General features: G+C 35.2%; 1 protein-coding gene across 1 annotated transcript in view; it reads left to right on the forward strand.

The window, feature by feature from the left end:
• EPB41L4A (erythrocyte membrane protein band 4.1 like 4A) overlaps positions 1-20673 on the forward strand; it is a 198857-nt gene that overhangs the window by 42217 nt on the left and 135967 nt on the right. Inside the window, exon 2 of the mRNA XM_074205000.1 lies at positions 12673-12777. Coding sequence (XP_074061101.1) covers positions 12673-12777 — 105 coding nt within the window. The remainder of the gene's footprint in view (positions 1-12672; positions 12778-20673) is intronic.

Consider the following 20673-nt stretch of genomic DNA (forward strand, 5'->3'; position numbering starts at 1 on the left):
TTTAATTTTTTGAAGCCACTTGATAACAGTGGCTTCAAAGAGATAGACGCACACACCTTGGCCTATTTCTTTACACCTTTTCTGGATCAAGGTATGTGATAGTCCAGATACTCCATGGGTTTGTTTGTATCATTTATTTATTTATTTCTTAGATACTTAATATACTTGACCCCCTCTTTTGGAGGGGAAGTTTGAGAATATCAGTTATCTAAATGACTCAGGTCACTGGAGTAGGGTATAAGACAGCATTTTGTATTCAGATCATGTTTCTTGGTCTCAGCTCTAGTCCTAGACACACATGACTGGCTACAATAGTGCTGAGTAAGGCACGTTTAAAAAACATTAGACTGTTGGATTCCAGGCTGCCTCTGGCCTCAGACATTCAATATTCCTTTTGTTCAAAAAAGCAGGAAATGCTACACAATGTCTTTTCAGAATGCAGTTATATGGCAATCCTTTTAAACTCCAAGGAAACCCTTTCTTTCCCAGCATTCATAGGTTTGTCTATCCTCCATGGTTTTCTAATAAGAAATATATAAAATAAAAAGTGAGGGACTTAAGCTACTGCATAGTGAGATGACAGGCCCAACCAAGCAGATCAGACACTTGAATTTGACCCAAAATGGGTTTTTAAAAAGGGAAAAAAATATGTGAAAATAATTTTATCTAGCATACTAGAAAATATTTACTTTTTATCTTTAAGATTAATTATTAATATTTTGAATCCAGAAATTCTGCAGTGTAGAATTAAATCATTATGTTGAAAGTTTGAAAGTCAATATTTAATAATGCTGATAATTTTCCTCATCCTTGTGGTACTTCTTGCTATTTCCCTTTGAATATTTTAATATTATTCTATCCCTTGATCCTCATAACAGTTCTGTAATATAGACCAGTCAGGTAGTATTATCCTAATTTTATAGATGAGAAATAGAATGGTTTGTTGAAGTTTCTTTAGCTGTTTAATGGAACTGGACTCTACTGTTCTCTTGTATGGTAATATACTTGTCATAAATTGCAATAAGATTTTATATACTTTATTTAAGAAGACTATGCTATAAATAGCAATTCACAAGTATTTAGTAAATACCTAATATGTGTCCATCACTGTGCTAAATGCTGTGGATTTGGTTATAAAAAATGAAAAAGTCCATACAAAGAACTTACATTCTCAAGAGAAAGACAAATATATATATAAATACAGTGCAAATATAATCTCTATATATGGAGAATATTCCAGATATATGGGATGATCAGTGCAAAGGCATAGAGAAAGAAGGTAGAGAATCATGTGTGAGCTACAGAGAGGTGGTTTGGGTAAATAGCAGAGTGAAGATACAAAGATAGATTGGAGTCAGTCTGTGTAAGACTTAAAAAGCTAAACAATATTCTGTCAGAGACATGAAAGACAGGGTACAGAATGAAATATATATTTTTATATGCAGTAAATAAGGGAATTTGTTTTCTTTGATTATGCACATTTGTTAAAAGGAACTTGTTTTCTTCTCTCTTTTCTCTTGGTTGGATGGGAGGTGGGAAAGACAAAGTAATTTCTGCTAATTAAAACCAATTAAAAATAGAGAGGTGTAATGTTACATATACTTTCAGATAATATCTCTGTATTGTTTTTATTCAATTGTTTTTCTTTATTATAAGACAGCTCTCCAGTAGTGCAGATAATCTGTAAATATTTGTAATGTAAACATCAATAAAATTGTTTTTGAAAGCTAAGCAGAGGAGTTATAGTTTATCTTTGAGGAAAGAAGATTACATTAGAGGCAGTATGTAGGATGGACTGAGGGGGTGAGACTTGATTCAGGGAGACCCATTGTTGTAATTTAACTGATAACTGATGAGATAAAGTAGTAAGGGCTTGAATTAAGATGATGGCCATTTGAGTGGAGAGAAGGAGTTGAATGTGAGAGAAGGAACAAATAAGATTTGGCAAGTGATTTGATATATGAAGTGAATTTGAGTGAGAAATATAGAATAATGTCAAGATTAAGAACTTGAAAGTCTGGAAGGATGATGGTGCCTTCAACAGAAATAGGGGAATTTGAAAGTGGGGTGTTCTTAATGTCTGCTTTTTTTTATGTCATGGATTCCTTTGAAAACCTGTGGATGAGTTGAAGAATGAATTTTCACATTTTAAAAAACCCATCATAGTTTGAAATATCCATGGAGTTTTTTTGTTTGGTTTGGTTTGGTTTTCTGTTTGAAGGGAAGATTGAAGATTTGAAAGAGATGAGGGAATGATTGAGGAAGAAATCTTATAAAGACAGATAAGAAAAAATAAATAAAAAAAAGACAGATAAGGATAAAATCAAATGTACGTTTAGAGGAATTGGCTTAGCAAGAAGAAAAATCATTACTTTAGACACTGGAAGAAAGAAGATTTATAAGATTTATATAAATACTTATGGAAAAATATGACAATTTATTTATTAAAACAAATAATCCATAACTTTAAGTGTTCTAGATATAATGAAATATTATTTGTAGTAATAAAATCTAAGATTATCTCTTTTTCTAAGATTATCTCTTTTTTCTTAAGAAACTATTCACATTAGTATTTGTTAATAGTAATAGTTTTGGAAGCAGCTAGGTGGTGCAATGCATAAAGTTCCAAGCCTGCAGTCAGGAAGACCTGAGTTCAAATCCAGCCATAGACAATTACTAGCTATATGATACTAAGCAAGTCATTTAATTTTATTTGCCTCCTCTTCTGTAAATGAGCTGTAGAATATGAAAAACCTCCTAGTATCTTGGCTAAGACAGTCCTAACAAGGAGTCCTAAAGAGTTGGACTAGACTAAAAATGACTAAACAAAAAAAAAAGATCAGTTTTAAAGAGTTTAGGATTTTCCATTTGTATCATTCAAATTGAGGCTAAAAGTGTAAAGTAGTAGTCATCAAAACAATTTGATACTGGTTTGAGAATCAGGAAATAGATCAATGGAATACATTAGATCAGGGAGATTCAGAGCCAAAAGAGCTCAATTACCCAGTTTGATAAAATGAAAAACATAGGAGAAAAAAAGGGACAAAACTCCTTATTTGAATTAAAAACCCACTGGCAAATCTTGAATGTCAACTGGCAGAAATTAAACTTCTACATTATTAAACAGATTCCACCATTTATGTACATCATATGTATACATATTACATTTTACACAAATTTCATGACACATTCTAAATGGATACATGGGGGGGCAGCTAGGTGGCATAGTGGATAAAGCACCAGCCTTGGAGTCAGGAGTACCTGGGTTCAAATCTGGTCTCAGACACTTAATAATTACCTAACTGTGGCCTTGGGCAAGCCACTTAACCCCATTTGCCTTGTAAAAAAAAAAAAAAAAAACCTAAAAAAACCTAAATGGATACATGATCTCAATATTAAGGTCATATTATTACAAAATTAAAAGAGAAATAGGTCATATACTTCTCATAGATATAGGTAGGAAATAAATTCTTAAACAAACAGGATTTACAGGTAATTACCAAAAATAAAAATGGATAGCTTTGATTACTTAAAATAGAAAAGATTCTACACAGGCAAAATCAGAGGAAGTGATTGCCTGGCATAAAAAATATTTGCATTGAGTGTGTGTGTGTGTGTGTGTGTGTGTGTGTGTGTGTGTGAAAGAGAGAGAGAGAGAGAAACTATAAGTATTTCCCAATAGTTAATGGTCAAAAAATATGAACAATAGTTTTCAAAAGAACTGCAAAGTATTCACAACTACAAGAAAGAATTCTCCAAATCACTAGTAATGAAAGAAATTAAAATCAAAACAATGCTGAAGTTTCACCTCATACCCTGAACATTAGCAAAAATGACTTCCCAAAATGGTAACAATGTCTGAGAGATTATAAAAGACTAGGTACACTAATACATTGTTGGTGGAGCTAGGAAATTTTAGAAAACAATTTGAAATTATACAAATAAAATGACTAAAATGACCCTTTGGTGTAGAAACTCCAATACTAGGCTTCTACTCCAAGGAAACCATCAATAAGAAGAAGGTTTCTATATACTTTCAAAATATTTATAGCAACTTTTTTTGTAAGAACTAGGAATTGAAAACAAAGTTGATGTGCATCAATTGGGGAACCACCAAACAAATGGAAGATTGTTGTGCTGAAAAACATTGCTTATAGAGAGACATGAAAAGATCTATATAGAATTTATGAAGAGTGAAGTAAGCAGAGTCAAGAAAACAATATGCAGTAACTACAATAACAAAGATAAAAAGAACAAGTAAAAAATCAAAAGTAAATATAGCAAGATTTTAAGATGAAGCAGGACTCAAATGAAGAACTACATATTATATATATTTGGTTTGTTTAAAAAATATTTTCAATGAATTGATTAGTTGAACTGTTTTTTCCCCTCTTTAAAAATATTATTTGTCATATGGGATGGTTCTCTGGGAGGGAAGTTTGGATAACTAAGCAACTGAAGATATCAATGAAAATTTATTTAAAAAACAAATTAAGTTGAAAATTATTTATTTTTGAATCAAAAAATTCTCTTTGCAGAAACAGATCAGCTTGACATATCATCTCAACCTAATTTTTTAAAATTCTAAATTTAAAAGCCTTTATAATATTTTCAAACAGCAGACTAAAAATAATATGTGAAATTGCATATTTCCATTTCACACTTTTTTAAAAGTCACATAATTAATTCTGAACATTACTTTCAAAACTACCTTGTTCAACTGCACTTCCTTCTGAATTTCTGTACATTTCATTTTTTATTTTTTATTTTTTTAATTTATTGTTTTATTCTCATTTTGTACAAATGTGTTTTTTACATTAATAAAATATTCTTGTTTACAAATAAACAAAATACCCCTTTGCTTGGGCGAAAAAAAGTAAAGGGGAGAGAAAAAAATACAATAATAGTAATAATTGTAGGTATGGCCAGGTGGCACAATGGACGAAGCACCAGCCCTGGAGCCACGAGCACCCAAGTCCATATCCAGCCTCATAAACCCAACAATCACCCAGCCATATGACATGCAAGCCACCCGATCCCCACTGCCCTGCAAAAACCAAAAACAAGAAGGAAAAAAAAAGACCCAAAATAAAATAAAATAAAATAGTAATAATAGTAGGGGTGGCTGGGTGGCAGACAGAGCATTGGCCCTTGAGCCAGGAGCACCTGGGTCCAAATCCGGCCACAGACACCCAAAGATCACCCCGCTATGTGGCCCCAGGCAGGCCATCCAGCCCCACTTGCCCTGCACCCTCCCCCAAATAATAATAACAAAAAATGTGCTTGAGTCTTTGTTCCAACACCAACAACTCTGTCACTGGTGGATCACATTCTTTATGATAAGTCCATCACAAAAATTTTTCCACCATTGCCATTGCTGATCACAACTCCCTCCTTTCTTATTTCTCCACTACTATGTACTATATTTTCTCTCTCTTTTCACTCTGACTCTGCTGTAGGGTCGCTGAGTGGCATAGCAGACAGATCCCTGGTCCTGGGGCCAAGAAGCCCTGAGCCCGCATACCACCCCTTAGGCCCAGAATGCACCTGGCCCTATGGTCCTGGACAGGCCTTCCAATCCCAGCCCCTTGCAAGAAGTAAGAAAGAAAATATCTGACCAGTCTCCCACCATGGTCCATCCTCTCCTCCTTTATTCACATCCCCACCCCTTCCCCCTGCTCCCCCCTCCTTCTTACTCCAGATGTCTATACCCCATTGAGTATATTTGCTGTTTCCTCTCCTAGCCATCTCTGATGAGAGCAAAGGTTCCCTCATTTCCCCTTGCCTCCCCCCTTCCATATCATTGCAATAGCTCATTGTAATAAAAAAAATCTTATTATGTGAAATATCTTGGACTATTCCCCCTCTCCTTTTTCTTTCTCCCATTCCATTTCCCTTTTTTTTCCTATTGACTCCATTTTTACACCATATTTTATCTTCGAATTCAGCTTTCTCCTGTGCTTCAACTATAAAAGTTCCTTCTACCTGCTCTATTAACTGAGAAGGTTCATATGAATATTATCAGTATCATTTTTCTATACATGCAGTTCATCCTCATTAAGTCCTTCATATTTCCCCCCTCTCCTCCAATCTCCATGCTTCACCTGAGTCCTGTATCTGAAGATCAAACCTTCTGTTCAACTCTGGCCATTCCAAAAGGAACATTTGAAATTCCCCTGGTTCATTGAAAGTCCATCTTTTTCCCTGGAAGAGGACATTCAGTTTTGCTGGGTAGTTGATTCTCAGTTGCATTCTAAGCTCTTTTGCCTTCCATTATATTATAGTCCAAGCCCTATGAGCTTTTAATATAATTGCTGCTAAGTCCTGTGAGATCCTGATTGCAACTCCACGGTATTTGAATTGTGTCCTTCTGGCTGCTTGTAATATTTTCTCTTTGACTTGGGAGTTCTGGAACTTGGCTATAATATTCCTAGGGGTTGGTTTTTTGGGGATCTCTTTCTCAGGGGGATCTGTGGATTCTCTCCATTTCTGTTTTGCCCTCTGCTTCTAGGATATCAGGGCAATTTTCCTGTAGTAATTCTTTGAAAGTGATGTCAAGGGTCTTTTCCTGATCATGACTTTTTAGGTATTCCAATAATTTTTAAATTATCTTTCCTAAATCTGTTTTCCATATCAGTTGTTTTTTCAATGAGATGTTTCACATTTTCTTCTAATTTTTCATTCTTTTGGTTTTGAAGTGTTGAGTCCTGATTTCTCGTAAATTCAGCAATCTCCCTGAGTTCTGTTCTTTGTCTGAAGGATTTATTTTCCTCAGAGAGTTTTCCTATCTCTTTTTCCATCTAGCCAATTCTGCTTTTTAAAGCATTCTTCTACTCAGTAACTTTTTGAACTGTTTTATCCATTTGACCTAAGCTGGTTTTTAGCATGCTATTTTCTTCAGCATTTTTTTAGATTTGCTTGACTAAGCTGCTGACTTCATTTTCATGTTTTTCCTGCATCTCTCTCATTTCTTTTCCCAGTTTTTCTTCTGACTCCCTCATTTGATTTTCAAAGTCTTTTTTGAGCTCTGTCATAGCCTGAGCCCAATTTTTTTCTTGGAGTCTTTAGATATATGAACTTGTGCTTCCTCATATTCAGACTGAGGATTTTGATCCTTCTTGGGCTCATAGGCAAAATATTTCTCAATGGTGCTCCTCTTATTTCTCTGCTTGCTCATTTTCCCAGCCTAAGCCTGTTTTGGGGGTGCTTCCTGAGCTTTTGGGACTCTCCTACAAGGGTCTCAATGTGAGAGGCTCTGTCCTCCCTCCTGGTGTGTGAATGACCATAAGTGCCCCCTCTGCTATAGGACTGAGGTGGAGGGGGCCCTGCTGTTCTATGGGGGGGCCTAGCCTGCGATCAGGTTCTGAATGTGGTCAGAACCCCAGAGTCCTGTTCCAAGGGCAGATGACAGAGCTCAGCAGTCTCTCTCTTCACTCCCCTCCCTAGGTTCAATGGGCTCATGCCCTGGGGGCTCCTGTTTACCAGCTCTGCCTGCTTCTGTTTCCTGGATCTGGACTGCCTTGGCCATGCTGCTTGCTGAGTGCCCTGAGGGCTTGACTTCATCACTCTGGCAGAGGTCCCCCGCCATTCCCCCAATTTGTGCCTGGTGCTCCCTGGGGCGTAGGTCAGGAAATTCCCCCACTGCTGTGAGCCTTGGTTCCCAGTGCCCTGGGGCTGCCTCTGGGAGGCTGAAGTTCTTTCACTCTGGCAGGCAACCACTCAGGCTGCCCCTCCAACCCCAGGGAGCAGAGCTTTTCTGCTCTTTTCCAGGTTACCTTGAGTAGGAGAACTGCCTCACTGGGTCCCTCTGTGGGTTCTGTCTCTCGAAAATTTAGTTAAGAGTTCTTAGTTTAGAAGTGTTATGAGAGAGCGCCTAAGACAGGATCCTCTCTTGTAGCCATCTTGGCTCTGCTCCCCCCCCCCCCATATGTTTTCTTTATTCCTAACTTCAGTCTAGTATCTGGTACTCCTAGTTTCAATCCTACTTTATTATGAACAAAAAATTAAACATTAATGTATATTAAGTAATAAAAGACTAACAATAGATTCACAGAATTTTTAAATGCTTAAGTTGCGTTTTTGTACATTTTCTAATCTGCAAAATTTGTGGTATTTTTTGAAGTGTTGATTTCCACTTTGAAGAAATAAGATTTTTTTTTTTGCATGAACATAAAAGCTGTCATTGTGTATAACCTGTAGAAACCTGCCTTTCTGGTTTTTAATGTCATGTTAATCTATGAAGGTGTTATTACTTGTTAGAAAAATTCCTCTGTTCCCTGTAGAAAACTTTATTGATAGTATTCTCAAAATAAACTTCTGTTTAGAGTTCTTTCAGATTCTCTATGGTTTATAACCTTCCATGTAGTTTATAGGTCTGCTTTGTATCAAATGTCGATTGCCTTTAAGTAAATGTGATTATGTTTTCTTAGAATCTGCTGAGTTTATGTAGTATCATCTATTCTGTACTATAGAAGATTGTTCTGAATGTTTTCCCCTTCATTCTTAACAAATCAATAATGCTGATGGATTTTAAGTTCATAATTCTCATTTTCCTGAGGACAAAATTAATTCAAACAAAGTCTGAAGTTTATTTTATTTGATAGTATTTGTTATTATTCCCCCCCACACACACACACACTTCACTAGTCTTAGACTTAGCCATCTTTATTTCTTTTGAGGATGAAAATCCATGTGTCCACTTTTATTGCATTTAGGTAGACTTATAGGTAGGTCTGTAGGTATACCTGTAAATTAATTTAAGTATTGAGTTGAAATGACTTGACAAAAAGTTATAATGAAAGTCTTACCTTTTCCTGCAAATTTCAGTCATAAATTAATCCTTTCTACCATCTTTAAAAAGGTATTGATTTTGTTGGAATCAAATGTGATTGAAACCAAAACATGAATTTTTATGAAATAAAAAATGAAAACATTATTTAATCTATTCAGTCATTTAATCTACTAATATAAGTATGATCAGTAGAAATCTGTCCACCTTATTCATTAATGAAAGTTTAATTGATTGAATAAAAAGGAAATTTCCATAAGACATTGGAACAGAGATTCGATAATAAGTTATTTGCTGCCATGTGTTTTGGAACCATGTTTCTTTAATTATCTTATTTTGTTTTGGTTTAGAAAAGGAAAATAGGGGCGGCTAGGTGGCATAGTAGATGGAGCACTGGCCTTGGAGTCAGGAGTACCTGAGTTCAAATCCAGTCTCAGACACTTAATAATTACCTAGCCATGTGGCCTTGGGCAAGCCACTTAACCCCATTGCCTTGCAAAAACTAAAATAAATAAAATAAAATAAAATAAAATAAAATTTTCTGCGATTTTTTTTCCTACCTTTTCTGGTCTAAAATTTTCCCAACATTAAATAGTGAAGTGAAAGTGTAACACTAATAACTTATTAGACAAAAATAGGTAATTATACCCTTCCTTTCAAAAGTACATGAAGAAAATCAGTGTGTAGATTAATTTCTCCAAAAAATTAGAAAATTGGAGTCTGTAGGCACAATCAAGTATAACTCAAGCCTCCAAACTTGCAGTGTATCCCTCTAGTCAGTTTTATAGATAAGGTAAGGCCTTCTTATAGCAGCAAATAATAGCCACACATGTTATAGGATTATACAGATCTAAAATTAATTTTAAGAGGCTTTAAGAGGGAAATATTTTCCCCAGGGAAATTCCTGACTCATTTACTACAATTGGACTTAATGCATTACCTTTTAAGACACTATGAATACCAATTTTTAGTGGAGGATTCTAGTTTGATGTCAAATTATGTTTCCTGTGGTCTTGGGCAAATCACATCACCTGTGGACCTCAAGTCACTCACCTATGAAATGAATAGGCTAAACCAGATGAGAGGTTCTTAATATTTTTAGTATTATGTACTCTGTTAGCAAGTTCAGAATTGTATTTTTTTAATCCCTAAAATAAAATGCAGATTATAAAGGAAACCAATTTATTTGAAATAATATATAATTTCTCATTCTGTTCAGGTTCACAGACTCCCTGAAATCTTCTTTTTAATTGTTCAGTCATTTCAGTAATGTGGGATTTTTCGTGGTTCCATTTGAGGTTTTCTTCACCATTGCCAAGAAAGAATACTGAAGTCATTTGCCATTTCCTTCTCTAGTTTTTTTTTTTCAAACAGATGAGGAACTGAGGAAAATAGGGTTAAGTGATTTGCCCAGGGTCACATAGCTAGTAAGTGTCTAAGGCCAGATCTGAACTCAGTAAGATAAGTCTTCTTGTTTCCATGTCTAGCATTCTATCCACTGAATCATCAATTGCCCCTGAAATCTTTGTACTCTTTAGTTAACAAGCTCCAGACTAGGTAACTAGGTCCCCTTTTACTCTAAATCTTTTAATCTTATGATCAGAGTATACAAAATAACTTATTCCTGGTATTTTCCAGGCTTTTTAGTTTCTATCTGTTCTTCACTTGGAATTTGTGCCTTTGGAAGGGAAGAAAAAAGAGAATCAGAGAGACAAGGAGCAGCTAGGTGGTGTAGTGGATAAAGCACCGGCCCTAGAGTCAGGAGTACCTGGGTTCAAATCTGGTCTGACACTTAATAATTACCTAGCGTGTGGCCTTGGGCGAGCCACTTAACCCCGTTTGCCTTGCAAAAAAAAAAAAAAGAAGAGGCAGTAATGTTTGCTTTACCACCATAACTGAAGGATCATGGAATTTTTCCATTTGACTTATAGCTAAAACTTTACATATATGTTTCATTAGGCTCCTTGAGAGCAATGATGGTCACATTTTCCTATTCTCAGCTGTAGTGCTTAGTAGAATACTTTGCACATAGTAATAATGATAATAGTAATAATGTTTGTCCTTCATTCTTGAAGAAGACCATGATATCAGGGAGATGATGACATGACAAGCACATGAGTTAGATTTCAGTGAGGGAATGCCTCACTTTCTCCTTCCGAGCCATCTGGGTCCAGTAGCCAGATATGAATAGGGGTAACTGGAGATGGCTCTTCAAATGAAAAATAGAATATGTAATATAAAACTGTAGTATCTTTAATTTTATCATCACAACTGTTAATGAAACTACTGAATTTCATCCACTAATTAACTATTATGAATATTAAAGAACTTTTTTAAAACTGCCATATTCTTCCACCAATTAGAGAGAATGGAAAGAGTAAGAAATCTATAAATTCTCTTTCTAACAAAAATAATGAGACAATAATCTATTGAAGGCCATTACTCATTTCTCTGAGGTACCTTTTTGTTAATGATCAATAAGTAAAATGCAAGATGGTTTGAGACCCTTAAAAAAGCTGAGTGAGGTAATAATCTGATTTGGTGAATCAGCAGAGAAGGCAAATTCCTAATCCCTAATTCATCATTCAGTACTCTCTCTCCATCTGCCCCCATGCTGGGCAGAGGGACAGCACAATATCCCCTATTGTTGTGCTCTGGGATTTGCTCAGCAATTTTCCTTCTGCTGCTGCAGTCTAGGCTCCCTAATCCAAAGACCTGCTCCTGCCCTTGTTCTGCCATTCTGAGGCAATAAGAAACAGAACTTTACTCTTCTAATCACCTGTAACCTATACAACAAACATGAGAGTCCAGGAAAGAGAGAGCTTGCTCTATTTGAGAAGGCAGCAAGTCAACATGGAACTGAAAAATGAAAGGAAATGGAGAATAGTGTCAACATGTGGAGAGTGGGGACAGAGGGTCCAAGCAAAAAGGGATTGGTTTATAGCTGAGATCAAGAGACTGAGCTAAGATAACTTTGAGATCTAAAAGAAACTTCCATCAAAGGGTCAAGAAGTAAGCAGTTTAATAGGGGAAAGACTGAAATGATCACAGATCCAAGGAAAAAGATAATTCAGTTAAAAATCTTGCATATATATACATATATATATGCATATATATGAAGAAATTCATAACAGTAAGGAAGATGACTTCCCATTCATCTAAAAGAGATCAGTCATTCAAGAATAGAGAAAAGAAAATAAATCAACACCTGATGAGGTGGAGAATACTATGGATTCCCAAGAGAACATGGATCCATAGCAGTATGTGCTCTAATGGTTCAAGAGAAAATAATTGGCAGCATAAACAAAATATTTGAATTCATGATGAAAAAATCTCATTTTTGGAAAAAAGAGAAACAAACAAAAATAACATTAAAAGAAAATATGATAATTTAACAATTGCAGGTCTCCCAGAAAAATAACACAATCCACAAAATAATATAAGAAAATTACTTAGAATTTCTGAACACAGAAACAAAATTACAATCAAAAGAATCCATAAATTACTTCCAGAAAACAAAAATAATTTATGCTATAAACTCCAAGACACATTGTAATTAAATTAAACAATTCCAATGACAAACAACTAATTCTACAAGTGACTGGGGAAAAGGGCCTTCAAATACAAAGGGAAAATAAAGAACCATAAAAAATAACTAGAATTTCAAAATTCTTTGTCAAATTGCTTGCTGTGTACATGCAGCTTTTATTTTCTTTCTTCGATCTGAGCAGTTATTATAGAACAATTAAGTTTTCTCAGACTTTATAAATTTATCCCTGATTTAGACAAAATTAACAGTAATTTTACATGTATTTGTATAACTGTCTTTGTAACCAGTGATTGTACTGTCTTTATGAAAAGATTGTGAAAATTCTTTTTTACAGAAGTCAACAAAAGGTTCTGTCATCCTTGACTACATATTCCATCACATAAACCTAGTGGAGATAGATTATTTTGGACTGCGTTACTGTGACAGAAACCATCAGACGGTGAGTAAAAAGGAATTGAAAAAAGCAAGGTTATAGTTTTCCAACTGTAATTCAGTTAGATCATCTCATTTCTGACCTTTCTAGACATTATTTTAGGATATCAGATTTTTTTGTTATTAAAATGTCTTTTAACTTCTTTTTGCATAAATTTTATATCATTTTAAGAATCTTTTATTTTCAAAAGGATATATATATGTATATATATATATATATATATATATATATATATATATATATATATATATATATATGGAGAGAGACAGAGACAGACAGAGAGACAGAGACAGAGAGAGAGAGAGAGAGAGAGAGAGAGAGAGAGAGAGAGAGAGAGAGAGAGAATATGGAGAAAACACAGGATTAGAAAGTAAGAGTTCAGGGTTCCAAGACCCTATTTCTTTTTCCAGGTGACAAACCACTCTATTCTCATTTCTTTACCTATCCTGTCCTATCAATCTTGTGAATTAAGAAGGTGGTACAATATGCATTGTGCTACATATACGGAGTGGAAAAGTAAGGGTTGGTTTTTGTTTTTTTACAATTGACACAGAAGAGAAATTGAAGTTAGGAGGAAATATAGAAAGATCATTCCAAGAAGATTTAGACAAAAGTCAATTAAGTAAAATTATAAAATACTGAAAGATTTCCATCTTTAGTGGCATTTGATAATATCATTGAGCTATTATTTTGAAAATTTGATTTGTATAAAACTAGAATGCTTGATTCATCATTTTGAATAAGTAGAAGGATATAGACATGAATGACTAGGATTAAAATTGAAAACTATTCTTATTTTTGATGGTATTCTAGTCTTATTAAAAATTCCCAACTTTTAACTTAAGAAGAAATAATTTAAATGTTATTTTGTATATTCTTTATTTTTAATGCACCAAAACAATGTGGCTTTTCTCTTTTCCAAGCCCTGTTAAGGTTAGACTAAATTCCTTAAGCTAAGAAAAACAACTGCTTGTTGCTTTGGCTTTGGTACACCAGGCTACTGTTAACACCATGAGAATAAGCTGCTGAAAAATCTATTATTGAGTGATGATAACTTTATGGTTTTATTTTAGGTAGGTTCATGGTTTGTCTTTTTCAGGGGTTCTTTCATAAAGTGATGATAGACAGCTGTTGACTAGGCATCTCCCAAAAGGTGTCTGCAAAAATAAGAGCCCATTATTAAAATCCTACTTCAAAGGAAGAGAGCTCAACCTTTATCAAGTCAAATTTAGATCATTTTTAAGGAAACTAACCAAATTCTACTCCATTATTGCCCCACCTTCCTTCTTGTAAATACTTAAACTATGGCAGAATTGTAAATATAAGTTATATAAATACATTGAAGGCTAATACATTGAAGACTTGCATGGTATGTCCATTTTTATAAAATTGCATTTTTCTTTTTATTTTATTTATTTAAGGAAATAGGGTTAAGTGACTTGCCCAAGGTCGCACAGCTAGGCAATTATTAAGTGTCTGAGGCCGGATTTGAACTCAGATACTCCTGATTCCAGGGCTGGTGCTTTATCCACTGTGCCACCTAGCTGCCCAACATTATTCTTTTTTTTTCTTTTTAGGTTTTTGCAAGGCAAATGGGGTTAAGTGGCTTGACCAAGGCCACACAGCTACGTAATTATATAAGTGTCTGAGACCGGATTTGAACCCAGGTACTCCAGACTCCAGGGCCGGTGCTTTATCCACTGTGCCACCTAGCTGCCCCCCAACATTATTCTTAATAGGAATCAAAAACAGCTTGATTCTCAGATCTAATCTGGAATCAAATCTTGCCTTGAAAGATTGATTTATTTTACTAAATTAACTTAGTACTTATCAACCATTTTTAAATTCACAAAAAAAATCACATGAGTAATAAGTGATTTTCAAATGACATAATTTTTTTAATTTTCAATCTAATAGTTGTTTGGTTCTTGTTGTGTGTTACTGAAGAAGACTAAAATGACATCATTATGTTTGAAGACAAATTACAATGTGTCTGACTGTGACTGATCAGACCAAAATGAGCTTGGAATGCTTTACCTCAGGTTGGGTACAAATAGTATATGTGGGGGCGGCTAGGTGGCGTAGTGGATAAAGCACCGGCCCTGGAGTCAGGAGTACCTGGGTTCAAATGCGGTCTCAGACACTTAATAATTACCTAGCTGTGTGGCCTTGGGCAAGCCACTTAACCCCATTTGCCTTGCAAAACTCTAAAAAAAAAAACAAAACAAAAACAAATAGTCTGTGTGAACACCTAGGGTGGATACTCTAAACTTACAAAGGTCACATTTCCTTTGAGCTGCTTCAGTTCTGCCTTCCTCATAGAGCACAGTACTCTCACTGATGAGGGCATGCCATTCTGGGTGGTCCCATGCTAGTTCAATCAGTTCTAAAGTTTTTCAACCAGAGCTTCAGGATGTTTTGGTATTGCTTCTTCTGACCCCCTTGTGAGTGCTTATCCTGTGTGAGTTCTCCATAAAATAGAGTTTTTTGCTAGCATACATCTGGCATTCAAGTAATGTGTCCAGTTCATCGTAGTTGCACTCTCTATGGTTATGTTGGAATGCCAGGCAATTTAGCTTGAGAAAGGCCCTTAGTGTCTGGTATCTTCTCCTGCCAAGTCATCTTCAGAATCTTCCCAAGATAATTTAAATGGAAGTGATTCAGTTTCCTGACATGGTGCTGGTAGACTGTCTAGGCATATAGCAATGAGATCAAAACAATGACTCTATAGATCTTCAGTTTGGTAGTACCTCCAGTTTGGTAGTACCTCTTCTTTCCCATACTTTCTTTTAGAACCTCCCAAATACTGACCTAGCTCTGCAGTGCACGTGTCAACCGCATTGTCAATGTGTACCTTCTTGAAAGGACATTGCCAATGTAAGTAAATTTACCCACTGTACTCAAAACTTCTCCCTTTTGCTATAATCAATGGTTCCACAATTGGATGATGTAGTGCTGGCTGATGAAGCACCTGTGTTTTCTTGGTGTTAATTGTTAGACCCAAATTAGCAGAAGCAGCAGAGAATTGATCCATACATTGCTGATCTCAACTTCAGAGGCTGCATTGAGTGCACAATTATCTGAAAACAGAAAGTCATTACACCAACACTCTCTCTACTTTGGTCTTGGCTTGTAGTCTTTTCAAGTTTAAGAATCTTCCATCATTGCAGTAACTGTTCTTGAGGCCATGTTCATCCTCAGTGAAGGCATTTGATAACAACCAAAAACATCATGCTAAAAAAGTATGGGAGTGAAGACTCATCTTTGTTTTATTCCATTGATGATTGGGAAATCTAAGAATATCATCCACTTTCCAGAACCTAGACATGCATGCCATCATGGGATTGATGTACTATACTGATGAGCTTCTCCAGGCAACCAAATTTTGACAAAATTTTCCATAAAACCTCATGACTGATAGTATCAAAGGCCTTGGTCAGATCTGGAAACATTGTATACAGACTTCTGTTCTGTTTCTGGCATTTTTTCCTGGAGTTGTGGGACAGCAAACAAAAAAGTTCCTTGACTCTTTCTGAAGCCACATTGGCTCTCAGGGAGATGACCATCTTCCATGTGAAGGATCAGCCTTTTGAGGACTCTGGTAAGAATCTTAACAATGATTAAATCTTAACAATGACTAAAAGAGAAATAGCCCTATGATTGACAAAGGACAATTTATTCTCCTTACCTTTATAGAGATGGACAATAGAGGCACCTTGAATTCTTGAATCCTCTTCATGCCATATAACCTGGAAAATTTCTTGTCAACTTTTGGATGAGCAATGGAGCCTTCAGTTGTAGATCATAACTAGAATAGAATCAGCACGATGTGCTTTGGCACTTGAAGGGAGCCTAATGGCATTCAAAACCTCTTCTTCAGTTGGAACTTTAGCTAGGGACTGACTGACTTCAACTTAAGGTAAACAGTCAATGACTTCGGCATTGATTGATGATGGTCTATTAAGAACATTATGGAAGTGTTTAGTCCATCTCTCTAGGATCATGTCCCTATTATTAATCAATGAGGATCCATCAGTACTGAGTAGCTGAGATGTACCATATGACTTTGGTTCATAAATAGCCTTCATGGCATCATAAAAGCATTTTGGTTTCTTACTATCTGCATAAAATTGAATTTCATCTATCAAGAGTTCTGCTTCTCTCTCAGCTTCACTTGTACTTTACTTTTGATGGGATTCAATGTTGCTTCTTAGAAATGGATGAACTATCCCACTGGTAAATCCTGTGGAGTTCTTATTTTTCATTTAGCAGCTTCTGTATTTCCCCATCATTTTCATCAAATTAGTCTTAGTGTTTACTAGTGTTCTGGCCCAGATGAGTAAATACACACCAGATCTGTACACCAGACCTTTGAAAGCTGCCTACTCTTTTTTCTGCTCCACTCTTGCCAACTGTGTGTTGACTCAGTTTTCCCTCCAAGTTAGCAGTAAACTGTTCTTGCTCAAAGAGACACTCTAATCTCTTGATTAATTCTTCTGGTATTCATTTTCCCTTGGGGATGCCGCTTTGGTTGAATGTGAATATTTAGCTTAGAAAGGATGAGTCTGTGATCAGTCCAGCACTCTGCACCACACATGGCCTTTGTCTCTCTCATATCCTGTCTGTTTCTTCTCCTTATGACAACATAATCTAATAGATGCCAGTGTTTGCTATGAGGGTGTAACCAGGAAGTTTTATTGTGTTTAGGTAAATGGAAGATAGTGTTTGTGATGAGGTCATGAGATGCACAAGTCTTCAGTCACCCCCCCCCTTATCTACTCTTCCAATCCTATCCCCTTGCACTTACTTCTTTTTCAATTTAGAAGATTTTTATACCTTTCTAGATTTAAGTTGTTCTCTCTTTAACCTATTCCCACTAAGAGTTAAGCTCCAGCACTACCTGCCCTCCTGCCTATTAGCTTCTTCCGTATTTCTTCCATTTATGCCTCATGTATGAGATAATTAATCCTTTTAATTTCTTTCTACAGTTTTTTAGAATCTTTCACTATATTCAGTTCAGCTTAAGTTTGGCTTTCAAGCTACCCAAATAATGATGATCGTAATAAGAATACTGATAATGTTTTCACATATAAGTAAAACATACGTGAGGATTCAATATATAAAGAAACAGCCATTATAAGAAAAACTATAAAATGAAAGCCATACATTGTTTTCAAAACTGCCCAGTTTTTATTTGCTTCTTTATAGGTTTTCTTTTCTTCTCACTGTGCATTTTTACTTTACTTTTCCATCTTCCCACACCCAAAAGAGGTTACAATTAAGTGCTGATATATACATATATATGTTTGTGTGTGTGTACATATATATATATATGTACACACACACACACACACAAAGATATCTATAAACACACACATATATCCTCATCCACATATTATGTAAGACTATACTTATTTCCACCTGTCATCTATTTCTCTGAAGGTAGATAGAATTTTCCTTTATTAGCCCAATCTTTTCATTTTTTCTTAATCAATAAGCTCATCCTTTTCTACAGTATAATAATATTACAACCCAATCATATCCTATCAAAGAGATTGTCTATGAAAGCTTTCCCCTAATTTTCTGTATTCCTGTTACTTTTGGCTACCTAGGTTTTATTTATACAAGAAAATTTAATTTAAAATAATCAAAATTATCCTTTTTACATTTCAACAGGGTTTTCAACTTAAAATACAGTTTGAGGTCTAATATTGCTGAATCTGTTTCCTTTGTATCTTTTCTCCCTGGTTTCTTTGAAGTTCAAGACCTTGTGTTTTTCCAAATTAACTCAGTTATTAGTTTTTCTAATGTAGGAAGATTTTTTTTTAGTTATTTAATTGGGATGGCATAAATAGGTAAAATAGACCTTTTTTATTATATTGCTTTTACCTATCCATGAACAATAAATATTACTTTAATTATTTAGATCTGGTTTTATTTGTGTAAAACGTGTTTTATGTTTATGTTTATATAATTCCTGTGGCTGTTTCAGCAGTGTGTGGTTATTTTAAATGGTCTAAAACTATATAGAATAATATTGTTTACAGGTATAGTAGTTTCCCTATTTTCCTATTTCGATTAAATGTATTTTAGTTTTAACTTTGTCTGAGATCATTACTACTCCTATTCTATTCTATTCCTGCCCTTTATTTTATCTCTGTGTGTCTCTTATTTTTATAGTGTTTCCTAAAAGCAACATATTACTGAATTCAAAGTTCTTATCTGTTTTCTGTTTCCACTTTATGGAAAATTTAAAACATTCATATTCTAAACTATAATTCATTGGTTGTATTTTACTCCCTCTTATTTTTCCTCACTATCCTTCTTATCTATTAACTTATACCTCCTCACCCCTCTGCTTTACTTCTGTCTACTACCTTGATCTTCTATTCCTTATCCTACCTACTTCTCCTAGAGTCCCTTGTTTTTTAATTTAGAATATACCTTTCTAAATTTAAGTTGTTCTCTTTAACCTATTCCCACTAAGAGTTAGGCTTCAGTACTACCTGCCCTCCTGCCTATTGGCTCTATCTGTATCATTTCTTCTGTTTATGCCTCATATGTATAAGATAATTATTCCTTTTAATCTCTTTCTAAAGTTTTTTTATAATCTTCCATTATATACAGTTCAGCCTAAGTACAGCTTTCAAGCTACGCAAATAATGATAATAGTTGTAAGAATAGTGATAACATTTTCACATATAAGAAATAAAGTTTGACTTTGTTGAGTCCCTTTTAATTAGCCTTCAGTTTATTGTCTCCTAGATCTTATATGTCAAACTTTCCCTTGTGTTATTTGTTTTTAGATTTTTTTTTTTTGTAAGGGAATGGGGTTAAGTGGCTTGCCCAAGGCCACACAGATAGGTAATGATTAAGTGTCTGAGGCCAGATGTGAACTCAGGTACTCCTGACCCCAGGGCCAGTGCTCTATCCACAGTGCCACATAGCTGCCCCCCCACTGTGTTATTTTTCTCACAAATATCTGAGAGTGTTTCCATTTATCATATTTAACTTTTCTGGGTACATTACTCATGGTCATAACTCCCAGCTCTTTTTCTATATGAAATATAATTTTCCAAGACCTACATTCCTTTAATAGTGTAGCTGCTAAATCTTGCATAATCCTTTTTTGTAGCTACATGTTAATTAAATTGTATATTTTCTTGTTCTTCCTAATATTTTCTCCTTAACCTGGGAGATTTGAAACTGGCTATTATATTCCTGTGTTTTCCTCCTAGGAATTGTTTCAAGAGATAAGTGGTGGGGTTTTTTCTATTTCTGCTTTAAAGTCCTTTTTAAATTCTTCCAAGGGTTCTTTGTGCTTGAGTCATTTGATGTTTCTCTTTGAAAAAGGAATGACTTTTTTTACCTTCATTATATTATCTTCCAATGAATATGAATCCAGATTGTTGCTATCCCCATAGTAACTATCTGTTTGGGGGTACTTTCTTTATTCAATTTTTTATATTTTATTTTTGTTTTTAGTAGGTATTAGTTCTAGTTCCAAAGTTTGGGGACTAATGTTCCAAGACCTGAAGGTCTGTACTTTTTATTTTCTGATCCATGATCTGTGACTCAACTTTGGCTCTTCTCTCCATTCCTAAGCCATGACTAGGACTGCCAGTCATGCTGTCATAGAAATGATCTTGCTTCCTGTAGTCCCTCCAGGGGCTGCAAACTACAGTTGTTCTCTGTGCCTTGGAAACAGGGACTGCTCTTCTGCAAGTGCCCTCAACCAGCAGGGTCCCTACCCCTTTGCTACTGTACTCAACAGGTGTATGCTAACTCCTTCTCCTCTCCTCTCCTCCCCACCCCACTCCCACTGCATTCACAGCCCAGGACACATCTGGTCAGCACAGCTGTACTTGGCATCCCTGGACAGTGAAAAATCCATAAATCTTT

Source organism: Macrotis lagotis, chromosome X (genome assembly GCF_037893015.1).
Source record: "Macrotis lagotis isolate mMagLag1 chromosome X, bilby.v1.9.chrom.fasta, whole genome shotgun sequence".
Lineage (NCBI taxonomy): Eukaryota > Metazoa > Chordata > Mammalia > Peramelemorphia > Peramelidae > Macrotis > Macrotis lagotis.